General features: G+C 38.0%; 1 protein-coding gene across 1 annotated transcript in view; it reads right to left on the minus strand.

The window, feature by feature from the left end:
* The window catches only part of LOC126249483 (forkhead box protein P1), a 777252-nt gene that overhangs the window by 147375 nt on the left and 608447 nt on the right, over positions 1–21430 (minus strand). Inside the window, exons 9-10 of the mRNA XM_049951136.1 lie at positions 13210–13393; positions 2101–2308 (exon numbers count right to left, since the gene is read on the minus strand). Of these exons, the coding sequence (XP_049807093.1) occupies positions 2101–2308; positions 13210–13393 (392 nt within the window). The remainder of the gene's footprint in view (positions 1–2100; positions 2309–13209; positions 13394–21430) is intronic.

The following is a 21430-nucleotide window of genomic DNA, read 5'->3' on the forward strand; positions in this document are numbered from 1 at the left end:
GCTCAGTCCAGACAGTAAATATTTTAAAGATAAGCTGCACACAAGGTTACTAAAAATCTCATTACACAACACTAAATAATTCTTTGATATGCTTGATGTTGTTAATAGCTTTTAAGATTTCTGTAGTAATGTACACTGCAATAACAATATGTGATGCATTTGCACAGTCCAGTCACAATAATGTGACCACTGCCTATGTTCAATGTCAACATGCAACAACCACTCACAGAAACCAGGTCGCAGCACTAGCAGGGGAGGGTATATAGAGTGTGTCGGGGATATGAAAAACAGTGCAGTCATTGTAGTAATGTGGAAATGAAGTGATTTATATGACATTCGAAAGGACATGATCATTGGCTTTCAGCCCAAGGGTGGAAGCCTTTCAGAAACTGCTAATTCTGTAAAATGTTCATGTGCCACCATAGTTGAAGTATACTGTGCATGGCAAAATGGCGCTATCCATAACTGGTGACAAAGCAACTGTGGTGTATCATGGGCCATAGGTTGACAGGGATGAATGACAGCTGTGGAGATGTGTACTGGAGACAGATGTGCAATGGTTGACAATCAGACCACCCAGATAAACCAAAGAACTAGGAACAGTGCCTCTTCAAGACTCTTCAGGGAATGCTGCTGCGTATGGGCCTCTGCAGTTGGCTCCTGGTTCATGTACCCATGCTGATGGCTATTCATTGGCGATGAAGGCTGGAGTTTGCATGCCAGTATTCCAAGTTGACATCCACTAAGTGGTGACAGGTGTCTTTTTCAGATAAATCATGTTCCATGGTACACTACCAAGCGAGGTGGCGCAGTGGTTAGACACTGGACTCACATTTGGGAGGACGACGGTTCAGTCCCGTGTCCGGCCATCCTGATTTAGGTTTTCCGTGATTTCCCTAAATCGCTCCAGGCAAATGCCGGGATGGTTCCTTTCAAAGGGCACGGCCGACTTCCTTCCCCATCCTTCCCTAATCCGATGAGACCGATGACCTCACTGTCTGGTCTCCTTCCCCAAACCAACCAACCAACCCATGGTACACTGGAGAGATGGCTGTTGGGTGTGTAGCATTAAATATCTGAAAACAAATACTTTGCATACATTATTGTCTGGGAATGTTTTCATGGCATTCCCTGGATGATCTCAAGATTCTGGAAGGTGAAATAGATCAGCAAAATTATGCATCTATCCTTGAGGAATATGTCCATATCTACATGGAGTTTGTTTTTCCTTGTCATGATGGCACTCACCAGCAGGACAATGCAATGTGTCACACAGCTTTTAGTGTACATATGTGGCTCAAAGTAGCTCTGAGATGAGTTTACCATACTCTGTGGCCACCAAACTCTCCGGGTTTCAATACAGTCAAGAATCCGTGGGGCCACCTCAATCAGGCTGTTCACACCATGGATCCTCAACTGACAAACCTAGCACAGTTGGCCATGGCAGTGGAGTTGGTATGGCTCCACATCACTGTTGATATCTTCCAGAATCTCAATGACCCTCTTCCTGCATATCTCCCAGCAGTCAACACTGCAAAGGTGGTTATTTGTGCTTTTGACAGGTGGTCACATTAATTTGACTGGACAGCATATTACGTACTGTATTTCTATGTACTAACAATGAAGCTGCAAACTGACCCATAGCTCATAAAGTTTGTCAGTTATAAATGTCATTATAATGTTCTAGTTTGTCAGAGTAAAAATATCTGCTGATTGGTTATAATAATGAAGCTATTATTTCAGCATAACAATCAATTCATCTATACTATTCATTTTTTCATGGAGTTTTCTAGGCTGATAACTGAACAAAAGAGTGCCATAGTGTAAATCAAAATACACCATTATTTTTGCAAGTGAGGTGTACCTGCCACAAGATCTGACAAGAAAGGCAACATTGTGCAAGCACTGGCATTGCACTCTAGGGGACAAAACTTACTATGAAATGACTTTCTGTCTCTGTTCATGCACACCACTGTTTTGCTAGGTACCTGTATGTGTGTTACATCTATAAATACCATTTAATTCAGTTTCCAACTTTCTATATTTTGTTACTTTTTGAAACCAACGTTTCAAAAATATCAAATAAGTGTAGCAACTAACCTCCAGCAAGTGACAGAGCAGATTTATCACTTATTCGCCTTCTGATTGGTCCACTAATGTTTGGAGTAGGAGGCTGGAGAATTGGAGATCGGACTGCAGACACCAGAGATGACATAGAAACAGGCTGACTGACTGAAGATGGCATTGAATGTGGAGGCTGGTTAAGGAGAACAGAGGAAAGGTTAAGTTTTGAAAGATTTGGCCCCGTCTGAAACAGAACAAGTAGAGAGTGTCAATATGAATTTCTGAAATCACATGTATTATCTATGAACTTAAAGCTGAAATAGTATAAACAATGTTCTTAGAAAAAATTGTTTTTCTACTGAAATTCTGAAAGATTTTTGGATATTCTTCATAGAAATTTATTAAAATAAGTAGCACAGTATTGGTAACAATATACAGTACAAAAGCAAGCATTTTTAACAATTAAATGTTAGTCTATGACATAAAATGAAGGATGAATCTACATTTAATGGTCAGAATGACTGAAATAACACTCATTTAATTGACAATTGTTTTGAATAGAATAGTAGTATAAATAGTGGGAATATTTATGAAAAGGAACAATTCTTTTAAAATTTTCCCCTAGTTTCATAAATTCTTGGGTATGTTTTATAGAGGCAGCTTATACAGTAATATGCTGTCACTGCTTTAATTCAGTAAAACTTACCAAAGAGTATAACTGTTTCATAATAGCAAGACTTAGGTAATTCAGATGATAAAATTATTTTTTATATTAAAAGTCAAATTACCTCCATTGTTTGGTTACTATACTGACTACTTTAAATAATCTCATTAGCAGACCATGAAGGCCCAAGGGATGTCTACTAGCTGCTGCATCATCCTCTGCCTTGTGGCATCATGTGGATGCAGTATGGAGGGGCATGTGGTCAGCACACTGCTCTCCCAGTCATTCTGCAGACTTTCCAGACCATGAAGCCACTACTACTTGGTCAAGTAGTTTCTCAATTGGCATCATGAGGCTGAGTGCACCCCATACCAGTCCTCCCACCAAGGAAAAATCCTTGGCGGTACCAGGAATCTAACCCGGGTCCTCCATATAGCAGCCATCTATGCTGACTACTTAGCTACAGAGGTGGACTATATTGGCTACTAGGTACTTTATATTAATACTGCAGCCACTCATTTTATAATGCTTTTCAAAAACATTAATTTTTTCATTAGCTAGTTTTCAAGCCACTGAAGGTCATTAACATTTACAGACACAACACGTTTTATACCAGGGCCTATAAATATCAACTATCTGAAGATGCCCCTTCAGCAGCTTTGAAAAATAAATGTTTTTGGAAAGCATAATGAAGTGACTAGTTGGAATATTAATACAAAGCAACTGCTACTTTAGCCACAGTGACAGGTTCAACAACCATAATGGGTCAGATTTAAAAAAATTTACACTGACTACAATGAATAAAGGTCAGAAAAAGTTAAATTCAATTATGTTCATTTTATTTTTATATGTGTTTATTACTGGCCCAGCAAATCCTGAGATAGTACAATACTTGTACATATTTACATATTATAAATTAAAGTCTCCTGCTGTGTTTTTCTGTCTGTTTACTATTGCTAATCTCAGTAACTACTGTAGGGAACTTGATATGGTTTTCGCTAATAGATAGACTGATTCACAATGAAGATTTTTGTACATAATTTATTGTTTACAGCAAGATCACTTTTATGGGATGACTTGATTCCAAAACTGATGATGTTCAATAGCTATTTCATACCAATATTGACCTATGGTATTGAAACATGTACCCTCAAAAAAAGAGAATCATCCAGGCTGCAAGCATCAGAGATGAAATTTCTTAGATCCACCATCCAGAAGACCAAGATGGACAAGTTAAGGAATGAGGAGGTGAGGAAAGAAGCCAGAATAAAGTCATCCCTATTAGATTGAATTGGTGCATCTAGACTTTGATGGTATGAGCATGTGATGAGAACGGAACCAACAAGAACAGCAAAAATAAATTTGGAAAGATAGGTGGATGGGAAAAGACCTCAAGGAAGACCTTGAACCCAATGCATGGACTTGATTAAGGCTGATCTAGTGACCAGAGGATGGGCAGTGGATGATGTCCTCCGTGAACATGTGTATTTGGACAGGACAAAGTGGAAGAGACTCATTACCAGTTCCCAGGAAACTGGAACTGTTAAATGATGATGATGAATGTATAATATACACTATGTGATCAAACGTATCTGACACCCCCAAAAACATATGTTTTTCATATTAGGTGCATTGTGCTGCCACCTATTGCTAAGTACTCTGTATCAGTGATCTCAGTAGTCATTAGACATCATGAGAGAGCAGAATAAGGCAGGCAGCAGAACTCGTGGACTTCAAAAGTGGTCAGGTGATTGGGTGTCACTTGTGTCATACATCTGTATGTGAGATTTCCACACTCCTAAACATCCCTAGGTCCACTGTTTCCAGTGTGATAGTGAAGTGGAAATGTGAAGGGACACATACAGTACAAAAGCATACAGGCCAACCTCGTCTGTTGACTAACAGAGATTGTCAACAGTTGAAGAGGTTGGACCATCACACAGGAATTCCAAACTGCATCAGAATCCACTGCAAGTACCATGACAGTTAGGCAGGAGGTGAGAAAACTTGATTTTATGATCGAACAGCTCTTCATAAGCCCCACATCATGCCACTAAAAGCCAAACGGCACCTCCCTTGATGTACGTAGCGTAAAAACTGGACAATTGAACAGTGGAAATACATTGAGTGGAGTCACAACTCATGGTACACAACATGGCGATCCAACGGCAGAGTGGGGATATGGCGAATGCTCAGTGAACGTCATCTGTCAGCATGTGAAGTGCCAACAGAAAAATTCAGTGGTCATGTTTCTCATGGAGGGAGCTTGCACCTCTTGTTGTTTTGCATGGCACTATTGCAGCACATGTCTACATTGATGTTTTAAGCACCGTCTTCCCACTGCTAAAGAGCAATTCGGGGATGGTGACTGCATCTTTCAACACAATTGAGCACCTGTTCATAATGCATGGTCTGTGGTGGAGTGGTTACATAACAACAACATCCCTGTAATGGACTGGCCTGCACAGAATCCTAAGCTGAATCCTATAGAACACCTCTGGGATGTTTTGGAAAGCCAACTTCATGAAAGGCTTCACCGACTGACATCAATACCTCTCCTCAGTGCAGCACTCCATGAAGAATGGGCTGCCATTCACCAAGAAACCTTCCAGCACCTGATTGAAAGTATGCCTTCGAAGGTGGAAACTGTCATCAAGGCTAAGGGTATGCCAACACCATACTGAATTCCAGCATTACCGATGGAGGGCACCATGAACTTGTAAGTCACTTTCAGCCAGGTGTCCGGATACTTTTGATCACATAGAGTATGTACTGTTATCTGCTCCATGCTTAATTGGTGTTTGGAGTGACACCTTGTGGCAATGATGGGAGCTACAAGCTGGTCATCAGTATCTGGTGGTAAAAATGTAAAGTAACAATTGCTGCAACTCAAGTGAGCAGCGAAACTTGGCCAGAATCTATACCTCTTATAAATTCAAGTCCCACACTACATTTTCTGTCTGTACATGATGGCTAGCTTCAGGAACTACTGCAGGGCTTTTGATTTGGTTTTCACTAATCAATACACTGATTTACAATGGATGTTTGTGCATATCACAATATACTGTAAACAAGTTGTCTGGTCATGGATACTTAGTGCTATCTATGCAAAGCCAGGGAACGCCACTAGTATGATATAAAACAACGATGGAATAATATAACCAACATATGCAACAGCAGTAACTGAATGGGACAATATGATGAATATTTTAATATTAATGTACAGCGGAAAATAATACTACTAACAACATTTGATCAATTACATTAAATTGTTATGATGCTCCAAATATTCAGAAACAGAATAGAAGCAATGATCAAATAATTACTGTCTAAATGTCACTTGAAATGTATTCAATTTTGATGTACAACTGCTGATAAAGTACTAAATTACATCCACTCTTGGTTCATTGCAAACAGGTTGACATTGAATGTAAATAAAACAAAGTATATGCAGTTTGGGAAAAGATGTCAAAATGTAAATCTCGACCTGGTGTGGGGTGACAAAGCCTTAGACAGAGTGACATCCACAAAATTGCCGGGGACTCATGTGGATGAAAACTTCAATTTTAATGACCACGTAATAAAACTTGCACAGAAACTTAATTCAGCCTGTTTTGCCCTCAGAATTATTGCAAATATTTGTACCTCAGAGGGTGCCAGAATGGCATATTTCGACTATTTTCAATCTCTTGCCACATACGGAATAATATTTTGGGGTTCCAAAACAGGGTGCCTAAAACAAATTTTTTTGTTGCAGAAGAGGGCCATCCGAATAATAACTCACAGTCATCCACAGACACACTGCAGACCCATATTCAAAAAGCTTAGAATACTTACCATACCATCATTATACATATACAAATGTGTATTGTATGTCAGGACCCACATTGCAGATTTTCAGACAAATGCCGACTTTCATACCTACAATACCTGTAATAGCACAGCACTCCATACTCAGCGAACAAAAAGAACAAATACACAAAGGCATGTGAGCCATATCGGTGCAAAACTGTACAACACACTACCAGTCAACATCAGGCAGTTAGATGATAACAAATTTAAAACAGAATTTAAAAAATTTCTAGTAGAACAATGTTTTTATTATGTAAATGACTATTTAGGTCAATAAATTTTTTCTGATGATATTTATAAAGGGAAAATGGAAAATACTCTACCTGTACCTAATCATTCATTACCTAATCATTCATTACATTTTCATTCTTAAAGGACAGCTGTTGTGTGATGTAAATATGTACTTAAGCAGTATTGTGTATATAAGGACTTGCCTTTTAGGGAGGACAAAATGAAAGCCTTATGAAAAACAGACTATGCATTTAAAATAACAAGCAGGGATGTATATAGGCTATATTAATTTCATTGTATTATTATTAACTTCATTGTATTATTTTGTTTTGTACTTTTTTATGTATATATTGTTTGTATCCCATTTCTTTGGAATGGCTTACATGTACCCTTGACAACATCCATACTATATTTATTGGCAACGGATGGATCAATAAAATAAATAAATGTATATTCTATATAAGAAATATATGTGTGTAATTTGCTTTACCACTCATTCTCTTTAATCTCAACAAACCACCATGCAGCAGCTGGAGTGCTGGTTATTTTGTGTGTTCAACTGTCTCTGTTAATAATAAGCTTGATGGACAAAATGTCACCCCCCACCCCCAAGAAAAAAAGAGCATGGTAGTCACTTTAGAGTAGGAATATGGTGTAGTATTGTTACCAAGCAGTTATGTGAATCTCCACTGCTTATGTAAGTCATGACAGTGAAGTGGGTATGAATGAGCCAGTGGGTCATATAGAATCAGTGCAGTAAGATGGATCGATGCAGAAACATGACAGAATGGCAGAATCAGGGTATTGTGTTTCCGTAGCCCACTGCATGAATGAAGTTGCCCAAATGCTAACTGTGACGTTCCTCCAGAAAAAAATTACATCAGTGATGACTCAAAACTGCTATGGACAATGTTACCACTGATGAGTTGCTCATATTTTGAATGCGGATATTGTGTATTTAGTTCCAAGTACAGTGTTGTTTTATTTTCATTTCTTCTTCAATATTATACCTAAAAATTTGTATTTCTAACAGTTGTGGCAGTTTTGCCTTCAATGACAAATAGATACAGTTCAGGATGAGGGTTGTATGTAGAGTGAAGGTTCACTGCTACAGTTTTTAAGATTTTATGAGGAGCATGTTAATTCAAAATCAATATGTCAGCTACTGCAGATTCCAACAGATATTTTCATCATGTAATCTAATGAAAATATTTATGTTCTCTGCAAAATTTACTGCAGTCCTATTATTTTTTTATTCTACCCATTCATTTACACAGAGAAGAATTTGGCTAATGCTTAGAACAGACTCCTGAGGAACTCCATGTCTGATTTGCTTTTGCACATCTTCTGCGGTGTTCGAGAAATATACCGGAAACATATTGTTTATTATATAATTATGTTAATATTCCCTTATAAATGCAAAATTTGAGCACTGGGTGGACCTGCTAGGTCTGAAATCCATTTGTGATTCATTTATTAGCATTTCTTTATTTAACAAAGCTGTTTCTTTCTTGTGCTTCAATATTTTTGCTGCAGTCCCACAAAAGTGATATGGGTCTGAAGATAGCAATGTTACATTTGTCACTCTTCTTGTGTGCTACACTTACATTCACAGTTTGTGGATTATTTGAAAATAGGCTTCTTTCAAAGTCGAAAAGTCTTTTAATTGTTCTAAAATAAAGGTTACACCTTCTTTGATGGTAATATCTGGTATCCCTCATAACCACTGAAAAGCTATTCAGAAACCACTTTATAATTTTTGGCAATTCCTTAGGTATTACAGGATACATGAATAATGTCATTTTATAAATTATTTGTTATTTTCAAACAAGTTAATAACACTGTGCTTAAATGATTTAGTACCAATTTCACCATTTTGAATCAAGTTAATAACACTGTGCTTAAATGATTTAGTACCAATTTCACATCTGATTATTTTCCAGGTGGCTTTAGTTTTGTTCCTGGAATTCTCTACTTTGTTATTATTTCCTTTTTTCTTTTTATTTTAAAATAAGTTGTATTTGTGTGCGTCATTTACAGTATTCAAGGAAATCAGAATGTTTAGTCTGCTTGTATAACTACAATTTCATCTTATTTTGGCATGGTTCTTTTATCCCTATAGTGTTCCATTTGCATGATTTTTGTATAGATTTTGTTATAGTTGCTTTCTTGGGAAAAGCTACTAAAATGATTATATGTAACCACAAATTTTTCAAATATTTTTGTTTCAAAAAATTAGTACTGCAGTCACTACATACAATAACATATTTCTTTAGAGCATTAAGAATTTTAAAAAATCTTCTATATAATAATTAAGCTCTTTTTTATCTACATATGATGATCAGAAGACACAATGAATCAAATTATTTTACTGATGAAACTAGGGGATACTGCTATTCATAAACTGGCAGAAAATTAGACATCATCATATCTTCATAACAGGAGACAATATGAACTATGCCCAAACATTTGCAGATCAAAAGATAGAAAACCTTCAGGATACACAACAAAAAAGTATACTCTTGCTCAAGACTAACACAGGCACTGTCAAGAAACTTACGGACTCTCAAAATTGTGAAGACTTCCCTTACAATACATTACAGGGCTATTACAAATGATTGAAGCGATTTCGTAAATTCACTGTAGCTGCATTCATTGACATATGGTCACGACACACTACACATATGTAGAAAAACTCATAAAGTTTTGTTTGGCTGAAGCCGCACTTCAGGTTTCTGCTGCCAGAGCGCTCGAGAGCGCAGTGAGACAAAATAGCGACAGGAGCCGAGAAAGCGTACGTCGTGCTTGAAATGCACTCACATCAGTCAGTCATAACAGTGCAACGACACTTCAGGACGAAGTTCAACAAAGATCCACCAACTGCTAACTCCATTCGGCGATGGCATGTGCAGTTTAAAGCTTCTGGATGCCTCTGTAAGGGGAAATGAACGGGTCGGCCTGCAGTGAGCGAAGAAACGGTTGAACGCGTGCGGGCAAGTTTCACGCGTAGCCCGTGGAAGTCGACGAATAAAGCAAGCAGGGAGCTAAACGTACCACAGCCGACGGTTTGGAAAATCTTACGGAAAAGGCTAAAGCAGAAGCCTTACCGTCTACAATTGCTACAAGCCCTGACACCCGATGACAAAGTCAAACACTTGTGGGAGGAACTTGATTGTCGGCTTGATGTTTGCCGAATCACTAAAGGGGCACGTATCAAACATTTGTGAATGCCTAAAAAAACTTTTTGAATTTTTGTATGTGTGTGCAAAGCATTGTGAAAATATCTCAAATAAGAAAGTTAATGTAGAGCTGCGAAATCGCTTCAATCATTTGTAATAACCCTGTACTCTTGTAAATCATTATGTGTTACACATTATTATGCTTTGTATACACTACATAGGCTGTTACATATTGGGTGCCTCCTGTAATAGTTGCCAGGCAAATTCTCTTTGATGTTTTTGTAGATATTTGCAACACTGTCTCTGCAATGTTCAATGCTTTAAATGGAAGAACAGGAAAGCACTGCACATAACACATCATGTGTTGTATGTAACATCCAACATTGAGAAAAATCATCAGTTTGTTTATGGTTACAAACAAAATGCTTTTTTCTGTGACCACTCAACAAAGCAATTCCATATTAGTCTACTGCAATATTGAGGGCTACAAAAGAAATAATCACCCACACCCCAGCAATAATTGCATAGTAGTGCTTCATGGTACTGGCAAATAGTACAGTGCAAGTCAGCACATGAGGCAGGGGAAGTAGGCACATGGATTCCGAAATAGCAGGTCATTCTGTAAAAGTCTTGAATGTGATAAATGGTTCACACTGTATTAGAACAGAAGCTACATGGCTTGTCCTCTGTCAGTCAGTTGCAACAACAGCAGGCAATGAAAGGCAGGTAAATGTTTGTTTGTCACGTTTCCCTTACCAAATTTCCTCCACCCAGTCACCCAGTTTGCCTCATCTCACTTGCCATCCCCCCACCCCACCCCACTGCCCAAAGCTGTCAACTGCCACCATGCAGCAGCTGGAGTGCTGGTTATTTTGTGTGTTCATTTGGCCCTGTTAATCAATATTGTTTAACCAGATATTGAGCTACATTAATTGGGGACCACTCTATAGAATGAACACACAAAATTTCATTTAAAAAATTTGTTTGTAACAAAAACAAAACAATGTTTTCTGTCATTGCAGGACTTCATATGACACACTGACGTGCAGTATTTTGTCTGAGCTGACTCCATATGCACATGGCAAAAATGAAATTGTGTATGCCTATATAAGCTTTATGGACAAAATATCATCCCCCCCCCCCCCAAAAAAAAAAAAAAAGAGCACAATAATCACTTTAGAGCAGGGAAAATGGTGTAGTATTGTTACAAAGCAGTTATGTGAGTCTTCACTGCTGATATAAGTCATGGCAGTGAAGTTGTATGCATGAGCCAGTGGGTCGTATGGAATCATTGCAGTAAAATGGATCAATGTAGAAACATGCCAGGATGGCAAAATCAAGGCATTGTGTTTCAATATGCCCACTGCATGAATGAAGTTGCCCAATTTGTTGATGTATCAACTCAGATTGACCACTGTGTCTACAATGAATGGTGTAACCACAGACAACCAAGTAACACAGCATAAGAACAGTAGCTGTAAACAAAATCCTAACCGACAGGGTCTGGAGACAAGTCTCATGTGGTGTCAGTGACACTTGAGTCCAGACTCAAAAGGAATTGCTGCAGGCAGTGAATGATTGCCCATCTTAACCAGCTTCTGAGCAATATTGCAAAGGGTGGCAATGATCTTTTGGACTCAGGTATCATGCAAAAGGCCCTCCTTTGCTCACAGCAGCACTTAAAGCTGCACATCTACAATTGATGAAACAACACAGAAACTGAACAGTAGCTGACCAGAGGCTCATAATGTGGTCTGCCCGGCCACGGTTTTGTATCTTTTCAAATGATGCAAGGTACCGATTGGACTGACAATCTAATAAGGAGTTAAACTGCAGTGTGTGTAGCATAGAGTTCAGATTGGTGATGGTTCTGAAATGTTTCAGGGGTGTTTTTCATACCTGGTCTTGGGCACACTCATTCAGGTTATTGTGAATATGAATCAGGATGCTTATTTCAACATTCTTGGTGACCAAGTGTTTCCTTCTGTACTAAATCTTTGTGTTCAGTATGCTGTGGACTTTTCTGTCTCCCACAATAACAAAAGACATATTCACAGGGGTGGCAACAGCCATGTTCACAGGCCTGCATGCATAAATTCGTGGTTTGGCAATCACTCCAGAACTGTTTCACTCCTCAACTGGCCCTTTAAATCATACAGACAATGTCTGAAGCTATTTGAAACACTGGGTAAAATAAAGCAATTAAAACCCCCACAATTTCATAGTTCTATACAATCTAAGCAACAGCCTAGTGGCTGTGTCCACAGGTTACCTACAGTGACTTCTTTGTTTCTTTCACTCTATAGACAGTCAAAATTTAATCATATTACTGCAGTCAACATTTTTCTGGACATATATACAGTTACCACCAAAATTGAATGTTTTCCTGTAAAATATGCCTGCTAATTTGAACTGAGAGCAGCATATCAGCTCTAACATATCTTACACTAGCATGTGTGAAGTAAAGCGTGAGACAGAAATATCATTCAAATTATTTAACATTATTTCATTTCATTCAGTTTGCTGCACAATGACTGAAAAATATGATAGAGTAATTTTAAGCTAATTTTGGGGAATATATTACTTCTTGTTTGAGCATTTGTCTAATTTTCAGACACAGAATCCCCATTAAAAAAAAAAAAAAAAAAAAAAAAAAAAAAAAAGAGAGAGAGAGAGAGAGAGAGAGAGAGAGAGAGAGAGAGAAGAAGAAGAAGAAGAAGAAGAAGAAGAAAACCTCTGTATCCTTCAGAAAGATGCTCAAAAGTCCAGGAAAATTTATACGAGGACTATATATGACCAGCAGTCAGTACGATCAAAACTCATAAAGTCACTGTAGCAAAAAACATCATATTTGTGGTGTGTGTGTGTGTGTGTGTGTGTGTGTGTGTGTGAGAGAGAGAGAGAGAGAGAGAGAGAGAGAGAGAGAGAGTTATAGTTGATGCTTTTAAATCCATCATTATTTCATAGCACACTACTGTTATTCATTTAAACATAACCATAAAGCATTTGATGAAAATTTATGCATAACATGCTATGTGTGTGTGTCTACATCTCTTTCTAAACTGGAATAAATACATACCTGGACAACACCGGGTATTTGGCTAGTATGAAACAAATACTACAATTCACACTACCTTGTTCAATTTCAGACATACTGATATTAAGAGTGGTGTAAATTAAAGCTGTCACTGAATAAGAAGGTGATTCGCACTAACTTACACTTGCCTCTGTTTTTAATGGTTCGGGAGATGCTTGTTGCTTGGTCATATGAAGGTGATGCATCATGGCTTGCAGCCTGTCCCTCTCCTTCTGCAGCTGAAGCTCGAGCTGAGATACAACTTGCATCTGCACTCTTGCCTGTGCTGTAGATCTGTCATCTAGCGTGTGTTCTGTGTTTAGATGCCTGGTAATGTGTGATAAAATTTAAAAATTATATTAATTTAAATTTTCATGGTTATGATTTATCAGAAAATATGATGGTATTTAATTAAAAATAAAGACACAATTTATCCAGTATGGCAGAGTCTGTATTTTACAGTGTCTGTATAGTTCAACGCAAGTTCCCTTCAGACATACATGAGTGTCCAAAGGAACAGACAGTGCTGACAATTGACAGCCATATTAAATTATGAAATGTACACAGGCTATATTATTTACTAGCAACATGTGAAAATTTGTGCCAGACCAGGACTCAAACCCAGATTTCCTGCTTTACAGAGGAGGTCATCTTAACCGCTTTGGCTATCTGTGCACAACTCATGGCCAGTCCCAAACTGCCATATGTCCTTGTGTCTATGTCCCATAGTGCTCACAGGAAAATTTGTGACTCCTGCACAGGAAGAAAGATTGTTTTTGCTCCTCAGATTGCTTGTCAGCTTGCATCAAACTATACAGACACTAAAATACATACACTGCCCTATTGTATTTCATGCCCAAGCAAGGCCATCTGATGAGCAAAAACAATGTATCTCCCCGTGTGGGAATCATACAATTTGTATTTGAGCACTATGGGTTGTAGACACTAGGACATATGGAAGTTTAGGTCTGGCCATAAGTCATGCATGGATAGCCAAAGAGGTTAAGGTGAGCACTCATGTAAAGTGGAAAATCCGGGTTCCAGTTCCCATCGAGCACAAATTTTCATATGTTACCAGTAAATTGTACAGACAATGTACAATCATATTCACAATTTGTGAATACATTTCATAATAAAATTTATCCATCACAGCTTCTATTGAAATTTTAATGCAGATCAAGCATAAAACAGAATGTCTCACTTGCAATCCTTCAAAAGTACATAAATAAATAAAGCTATTGTTGCCTCAATCTACATCTACATATGTGCTCTGCAAACCACTATAAACAGCATGGCAGAGGGTATGTCACACTGTGCCAGTTATAAAGGCTTTTTTCTGTTCCATTCACATATGGAGACTACTGAAAATGATTGTTTAAATGCCTCTGTACATGCTGTAATTAATTTAATCTTACCCTGTCACTTTGTATGGGTGTGTTATGTAGGGGGTTGTAATATAGACCTAATTCGAGGACTACACTGCAACTTTCGTTCTGCAATGAAGTGTGCACTATCTTGGAAACTTCCTGGTCATTTTAACTGTGTGGTTGACTTGGACTCAAACTTGAAACCTATAATTTTGCATGTAATCCTCTTACCAACAGAGTTATCCAGGCACAACTCACAACTGGTCCTCACAGCTCCAATTCTACCAGTATCTCTATAGAGCACAAACCATGATGCTTAATGACAATCCAGAAGATGACTGGGCTCCTCACACTTCCTTCTATTCACTAAAAGCATATTCCTTTCTTTCTTCCAGATACAGACACTGTAAGCCATAGGATCAGCATGCTGACAAGAGCCAGAACCAGATGCCTCACTCTGAATCATCTGCCATGGCTAGCCTTGTCCAAAACAAACAAAGCAAGTACAAAGAAAACAATTCTTTTGTGAGACTGACTGACCAGCTGGTTCCCGTGCAATTTAATACACAATTAAAGCAACAGATGGAAATTTTGCAAGTTTGTGTTTATTTTGCCACAAAACAGTATGAACAGGTGATAGTAATGTAGAAACAATGTAAAGAATACAGAACATAAAACAACTGCAACATGCATAACAGTAGATAAAAATTTCTTCATTTTTTCAACTTATCTGCACACACATCCTGACAACTGGTTACTGTGCTCAGTATGAGATGTGACCATCTCTGGCAGCAATATAGATCTGATAACAACAGGGTATGCTGTGAGTGATGTTATTAATCACATGTTGAGGCAACAACACCCATTCTTCCTGCAGAGCTGCTCGCATTTCTTAGAGAGTGATTGTTGGATACTGATGTGATGCAGCCCATCTCCCTATTGTATCCCAGACATACCCTGTGGGATTTAGATGAGGAGACCTAGCAGGCCATGCCATGCATGTGATATCTTCCACGTCCAAGAGAACATCAACCATCCATGCTCCATGAGGTCAAGTATTATCGTCCATCAGTGCAAAGTCTGGGTCCACAGTGCCTCACAACAACTGGACACGAAGTCCCAAAATCTTGTCGTGATACCTGACAGCAGTTAATCCTTGCCAATTCACCCATACAATTTCATGATGAGGTGTTTGAGAAGTCAACACAATCTCTGTACACACCATTAGGGACCATCCTCAATATCGGTCTCTTTCCACAATGTTCTAGTCACAAAATCACATTCCATGTTTTCTCCAGAAGCAAATCTATCGAGAATCACTCTTCAGACCAAATTGGGACTCATCTGTGAAAAGAACATTGACCCACTGTTTGACCTTCCAGGTGGCATGTTGATGACTCCACCCTAGATGTTCCCTCCTGAGAAGATGCGTCAGAGGTACACATACAGCAGATCTCTGACAATAAATGCCACACTGCTGAAGCATTCTGTACACTGTTTGCCTTGATACAACTTGTCCGTTGGATGCTGCAAGGTCAGATGCTAGTTGCCATGCAGTACTAAGGCATGCCCTTATAGCCAAAGAACGGTCCTCTCTTACTGATGTCACACATGATCAGCCCTGCCCTGGTCTTTGGGATACAGTTTCATTCTCTATAAACTGTCGCCACATCTGAGAAACAACAGAACAATTCACATTAAGTGAGCTGACCACTACAATTTGCATCTGTCCTGTTTCCATTCTTCCTGTGATCCTCAACTGCAGAGAGTCTGGTAAGTGTCTTCTCAGTGACATTCTGCACCATCTGTGACTGTGTACACAGAGATTGTGGATGTGAAACTACCCAGCAAACACTGCCCCATTTGATAGGTGCACCAACGTCATCGTTGGCATGACTGTGCATTGACCAGAATGCCATCTTCCATACAGAACACAATCGTATGGACATCTGTTGACAGTCTGTATGACTACAGTGTGAATTAGACACAGGACAGGTTTGTTGCTTTAATTTTGGACACCAGTGTATTTCACAGAGACAAAACTAAAATGGTAATTTGTTCAATGAGAAAGATAATACAACTTCTCTTGAAGAGTATTTCACTCTCTCTGAAGATAATTTCATGAAACTTTACTTCTTTCTAGTGGCCCCAGGAGCTACAGACAGTGATGTGTGTGTGTGAATTTCAGTTGCATGAATGTGTGTGTGTGTATGTTGTCTATTTCAGAAGAAGGATTTCTGGCCAGAAGCTTATGTGTTCAGTAGTTGTCTGTCGCACTTGTCTGAGACTCAACATCTCCACAATACAGCAAGTAGCAACCTACTCTTTTCATAAAATTGTCATTATTCCGTCATGGATTTTCCACTGTTTGTTTAAAAATTGACATAGATTATGCATCTGCAACCACATGCCTGCAATATGATCACCAAGACTGATGCATTGAGAGTCTTAGGTGTTTTATGTCAAGTGCATATATGTTTTTCCCAGAATGGGGAAAAAATAATAACTTATTAAATCAACAGGGTATCTTAAAACAGTAAACTACTCATCTGGGATTCTTGTTGCACCACGCAAGCAGTTTCCACATGTAACACAGCATGAGACATAAGTAAGTAAGTAAGTAAGTAAGTAAGCAAGTAAGCAATTGACCTTCTACTGGAATATCCCATATGCCCAAGTAATGGGATATGGTGACCAGGTACATATTATCAGGTTGAGTACAATGTTTTTTTCAGCTGCCCACAGTGTGTTGACACACAACAGTCACCAAACTCGGCACTTAGCTCGACTATCAATCTTAGCTTGTGTCCCATAACTGTGCCAAAAGTTTATATTTCCCCTTGCTAACCCAATATCATTATTATTTCACCACTTCAGTAACTCCCAGAAACATCTAAAGTTAAGCTACTTTCAAAAGTGCTGAACAAATTTCGAATACCAATATATCATTTTCTTTCTATAACATTCATCAATGCTTAGTTGCATTAATTCTAAAATTAATTTTTTGAATACAATTAATTTTTTGAATACAATTAATTTTTTGAATTACATGTACAGCTGCATCTACAAGTTCACAAGATGATCATTATTAAATGATAAATCTATAAATGAAAGAACCTAACTTCACGAAATGATCATTATTAAATGATAAATCTATATATGAAAGAACCTAACTTCACGAAATTGACCAAAAATGACCATTCTCAATTTGTGTTTGATTTATTAGTGAACTCATGGGCTATAAGTTCTCAAAGTTTCAATCAAGAAACAACAACAATTAAATGTATGATGCGACTTTCTGGCCACACCCACTTTTTGAAGCAACTCTTCAATAATAGCTCGGTGAACAATGATTCTGTGGATTGCTTTCAAGCAAACTTGCATGTGCTATATCCAAATGGTTGTGATACATACTCTTTGGTTTTACAGACCATCTGTGATTCTGTTCCATATCTTAGGAGCAGTAATAAAGTTTGAAGATGCAAAGGGCATTGATGGACAAAACAGCCTCACAAAGAAGATGATAGACACTCTTCAAGTATATTATGGCAAGGCTATCATACAGAACCTATCCAGTATAAGTGACATGAAAAGTACAGTATGGGCAATATATTTCCATGTATTGCATCAGATGACCATCCCATTCATCATCCCTGTCACATTACAGGGTGTAAATACCTACAGGCTCAGACGGGTAAAAGCCCCTACATTCACAAGGAGAGGCTTCCAAATTGTATCCTGGATGCTGTCAAACCCACTTACAGATTTATGACTGATTGTTAACTTCTAAAAAAGTATCTTCATAGCAAAAAACAAACTTCAAATGATTCTCTAAATTCACTCATATGACAATAACGCCCTAAAACAACATTTTCATCTGCTATAGTCATTAGAAATGCAAATTATGATGCAGTTCTTGTATTTAATCATAGGAATGTAGGGAGGATGAAGGTATTAAAGAGAATGGGCTTTAAGATAGGAAATTTCGCTCAAGACATCTTGAGAAAAATAGATTTACAGCACAGCTCTGAAGCTGAAAAGTCAGTTAAAGACCTGTTAAAGGAAAGAAGGCAGAAAACAAGAAACCAGAAGAGAAACCTTGAAGGGAAAGATGATCCTGAGTGCAAATCTGGGACCTTCTGAACAAGTGACGTATGAAAAAACTTCAGATTGAACTTCAAATTGCATTTCCTGAAAATTATGCTTGAAGGTTTATGTACCTTTTCCTCGGAATCTATGAAGGCTATAATTATGAAATTTTGTACACTGATTTCTATAAACCCAATAAATTTTAAGTCAAGAGTAGATTCTGAAATTCTGAGTACAAGCTGAGATATGTGGCAAAGTGATTCGAATTTTTCATGAATTTTATATTATACTTACAGAATTAAAATTGAAAAATTATTAAAATTTTCCTATTTGTTACATTCAAAACCCCTTCTGAAAGACTCCTATTATACTTGGCTTAACACTGCTGTTAGCCATGTGAAGAAAGAGCTGATCAAGTTGATTTTGATTAAAACAAAGTTCGATGTCTGTCTGTGCCTGTTCCTGCAATTGTGAGATGGGGATGCAATAATCATGGCCTGCACCTAAATGGGAGGGGAACAAAAAGATTAGCTGAGCAATGCAGAAAGTGTAAGAGTGGCCACAAGCACACAAGAAAAAATCACTGTGATCGCTGGAATCAAAGGGGCACTTTTTTTAGGTCAGGCTCAGGTTATAGGCAGAGATATTGAAAGAAAATAGAGCAGTAAAGACCATAATATCTGCAATAGTTTCCAGTAAAATAAAATCAGTTTGTTTGATCAGAACATTATAGGGTTGAAAAGTAAGACAATGTGCTTATCGTATGCCTAGAACATGTGGAAAATTCTGAATGGATAGATGTTATGTGCCTCTTTCAACACAATGTAAATAACATGGAAAAAGTAGGAGTAGCAAAACTAAAAAGTCAAAAATATTAAAACAAATAATTTTTGTTTCGATCAAAATCTATAGCATGTGGTTGTGACATGTTACTGCAGAATACTTCTCTTGGTGACTGTAACAGTCCACAGATCCCCTCCAGGAAACTTTCAGCTGTTTATGAGTAATCTAGATGTATTATTGAGCTACCTGTCAGACAAGAAGAAACATTTAGTGCTCTGTGGCATTTTCAATGTAGATTTCTTAAACAATATGGAAAGGAAAAGGAGCTAGAATTATTAATTGGGTGTTTCAATCTAATTTCAGTAGTCTATTTCCCAACTCATGTGCAGCAAAATAGTAGGACACTGGTTGATAACATTTTTATAGACAGAACTCAGGCTGAAACCATTAATGTGTACCCAATTGCTAATGGACTATCTGATCATGATGCACAATTAATGGATATAAAACAGTATGGCACTTTACAACCCAGAGGCAGGTTCATATAAGTAGTGAGGCTTTTTAATGAGAACAGGATACAATGTTTTAAGAGCAAGCTAAAAGGGGTGGTATGGGATGAGGTATATGTAGAAAGAGATGCTAATGCCAAATTTCATTTATTCTATAGTAAATCTGTCTCAATATTTATAATATGCTTTCCTAAAAAATTATCCAAAAGATCTATTAAAAAGCAAGTAAGCCATGGATAACTAAGGGAATTAAAATATCATGTAAGATGAAGAGGGATATCTGTGTAATGGTCAGAGTAAGTCAAGATCTGGCATTACTCATATACCACAAACAATACTTTAATATTTTAAGAAAAGTCATTAAAATATCTGGAAGTATGCACATGCTGACAGAAATAACTAATGCAGATAGTAAGATTGAAACTATATGGGACATTGCCAAATGGGAGACAGGGCAGACAGTCAGTGTACAAGATTCCATAACAATTAAACTAAATGCCAATGTTGTGACTTATAATTCAAGCTGCAAGTATTTTTAACAATCAATTTTTAAATGTAGCAGCAAATATAGGATTAAATAGTTCAGTTGAAGAAGCAAGAGACTATATTAACATGTCATTCCACAAAATTTTAAGCAACTACAAGTAGCACCAATGGCCTTCAATAAAATTAATACAATTACGCACAAAGAAACTGGTATAGGCACGCATATTCAAGTATAGAGATATGTAAACTGGCAGAATACGGCAGTGCATTCAGCAATGCCTATATAAGACAACAAGTGTCAGCACAGTCATTAGAGCAATTACTGCTGCTACAATGGCAGGTTATCAAGATTTAAGTGAGTTTGAACATGGCGTTATAGTGGTGCACGAATGTCACATCACAGCATCTCCAAGGTGGCAACGAAATGGGGATTTTCGTGTACAACCACTTCACGAGTGTACCATGAATATCAGGAATCCAGTAAAACATCAAATCTCCAACATTGCTGTGGCCAGAAAAAAACCCTGCAAGAATGGGACCAATGAAGACTGGAGAGAAATGTTCAATGCGACAGAAGTGCAACCTTTCCACAAATTGCTGCAGATTTCAATGCTGGGCCATGAACAAGTGTCAGTGTGTGAACCATTCAATGAAACATCGTCGTTATGGTCTTTTGGAGCTGAAGGGTCACTTGTGTACCCTCAATCATTGCACAACATAAAGCTTTGTGCCTCACCTGAGCCTGTCAACACCAACACTAAACTGTCAATGACTGGAAACGTGTTGCCTGGTGAGATGAGTCTCATTTCAAATTGTATCGAGTGGATGGACATGTACAGTATGGAGACAACCTCATGAATCTGTGGACCCTGCATGTCAGCTGGGGACTGTTCAAGCCAGTGGAGGCTTTGTAATGGTGTGGGGCACATACAGTAGGAGTGATATGTGACCGCTGATATGTCTAGATATGACTCTGACAGGTGATCCATATGTAAGCATCCTGTCTGATCACCTGCATCCATTCATGTCCATTGAGCATTCCAATGGACTTGGGAAATTCCAGCAGAACAATACAACACCCTACACATCCAGAAATGCAACAGAGTCACTCCAGGAATACTCTCCTGAGT

This window comes from Schistocerca nitens, chromosome 3, assembly GCF_023898315.1.
Source record: "Schistocerca nitens isolate TAMUIC-IGC-003100 chromosome 3, iqSchNite1.1, whole genome shotgun sequence".
In the NCBI taxonomy this organism is placed as follows: domain Eukaryota; kingdom Metazoa; phylum Arthropoda; class Insecta; order Orthoptera; family Acrididae; genus Schistocerca; species Schistocerca nitens.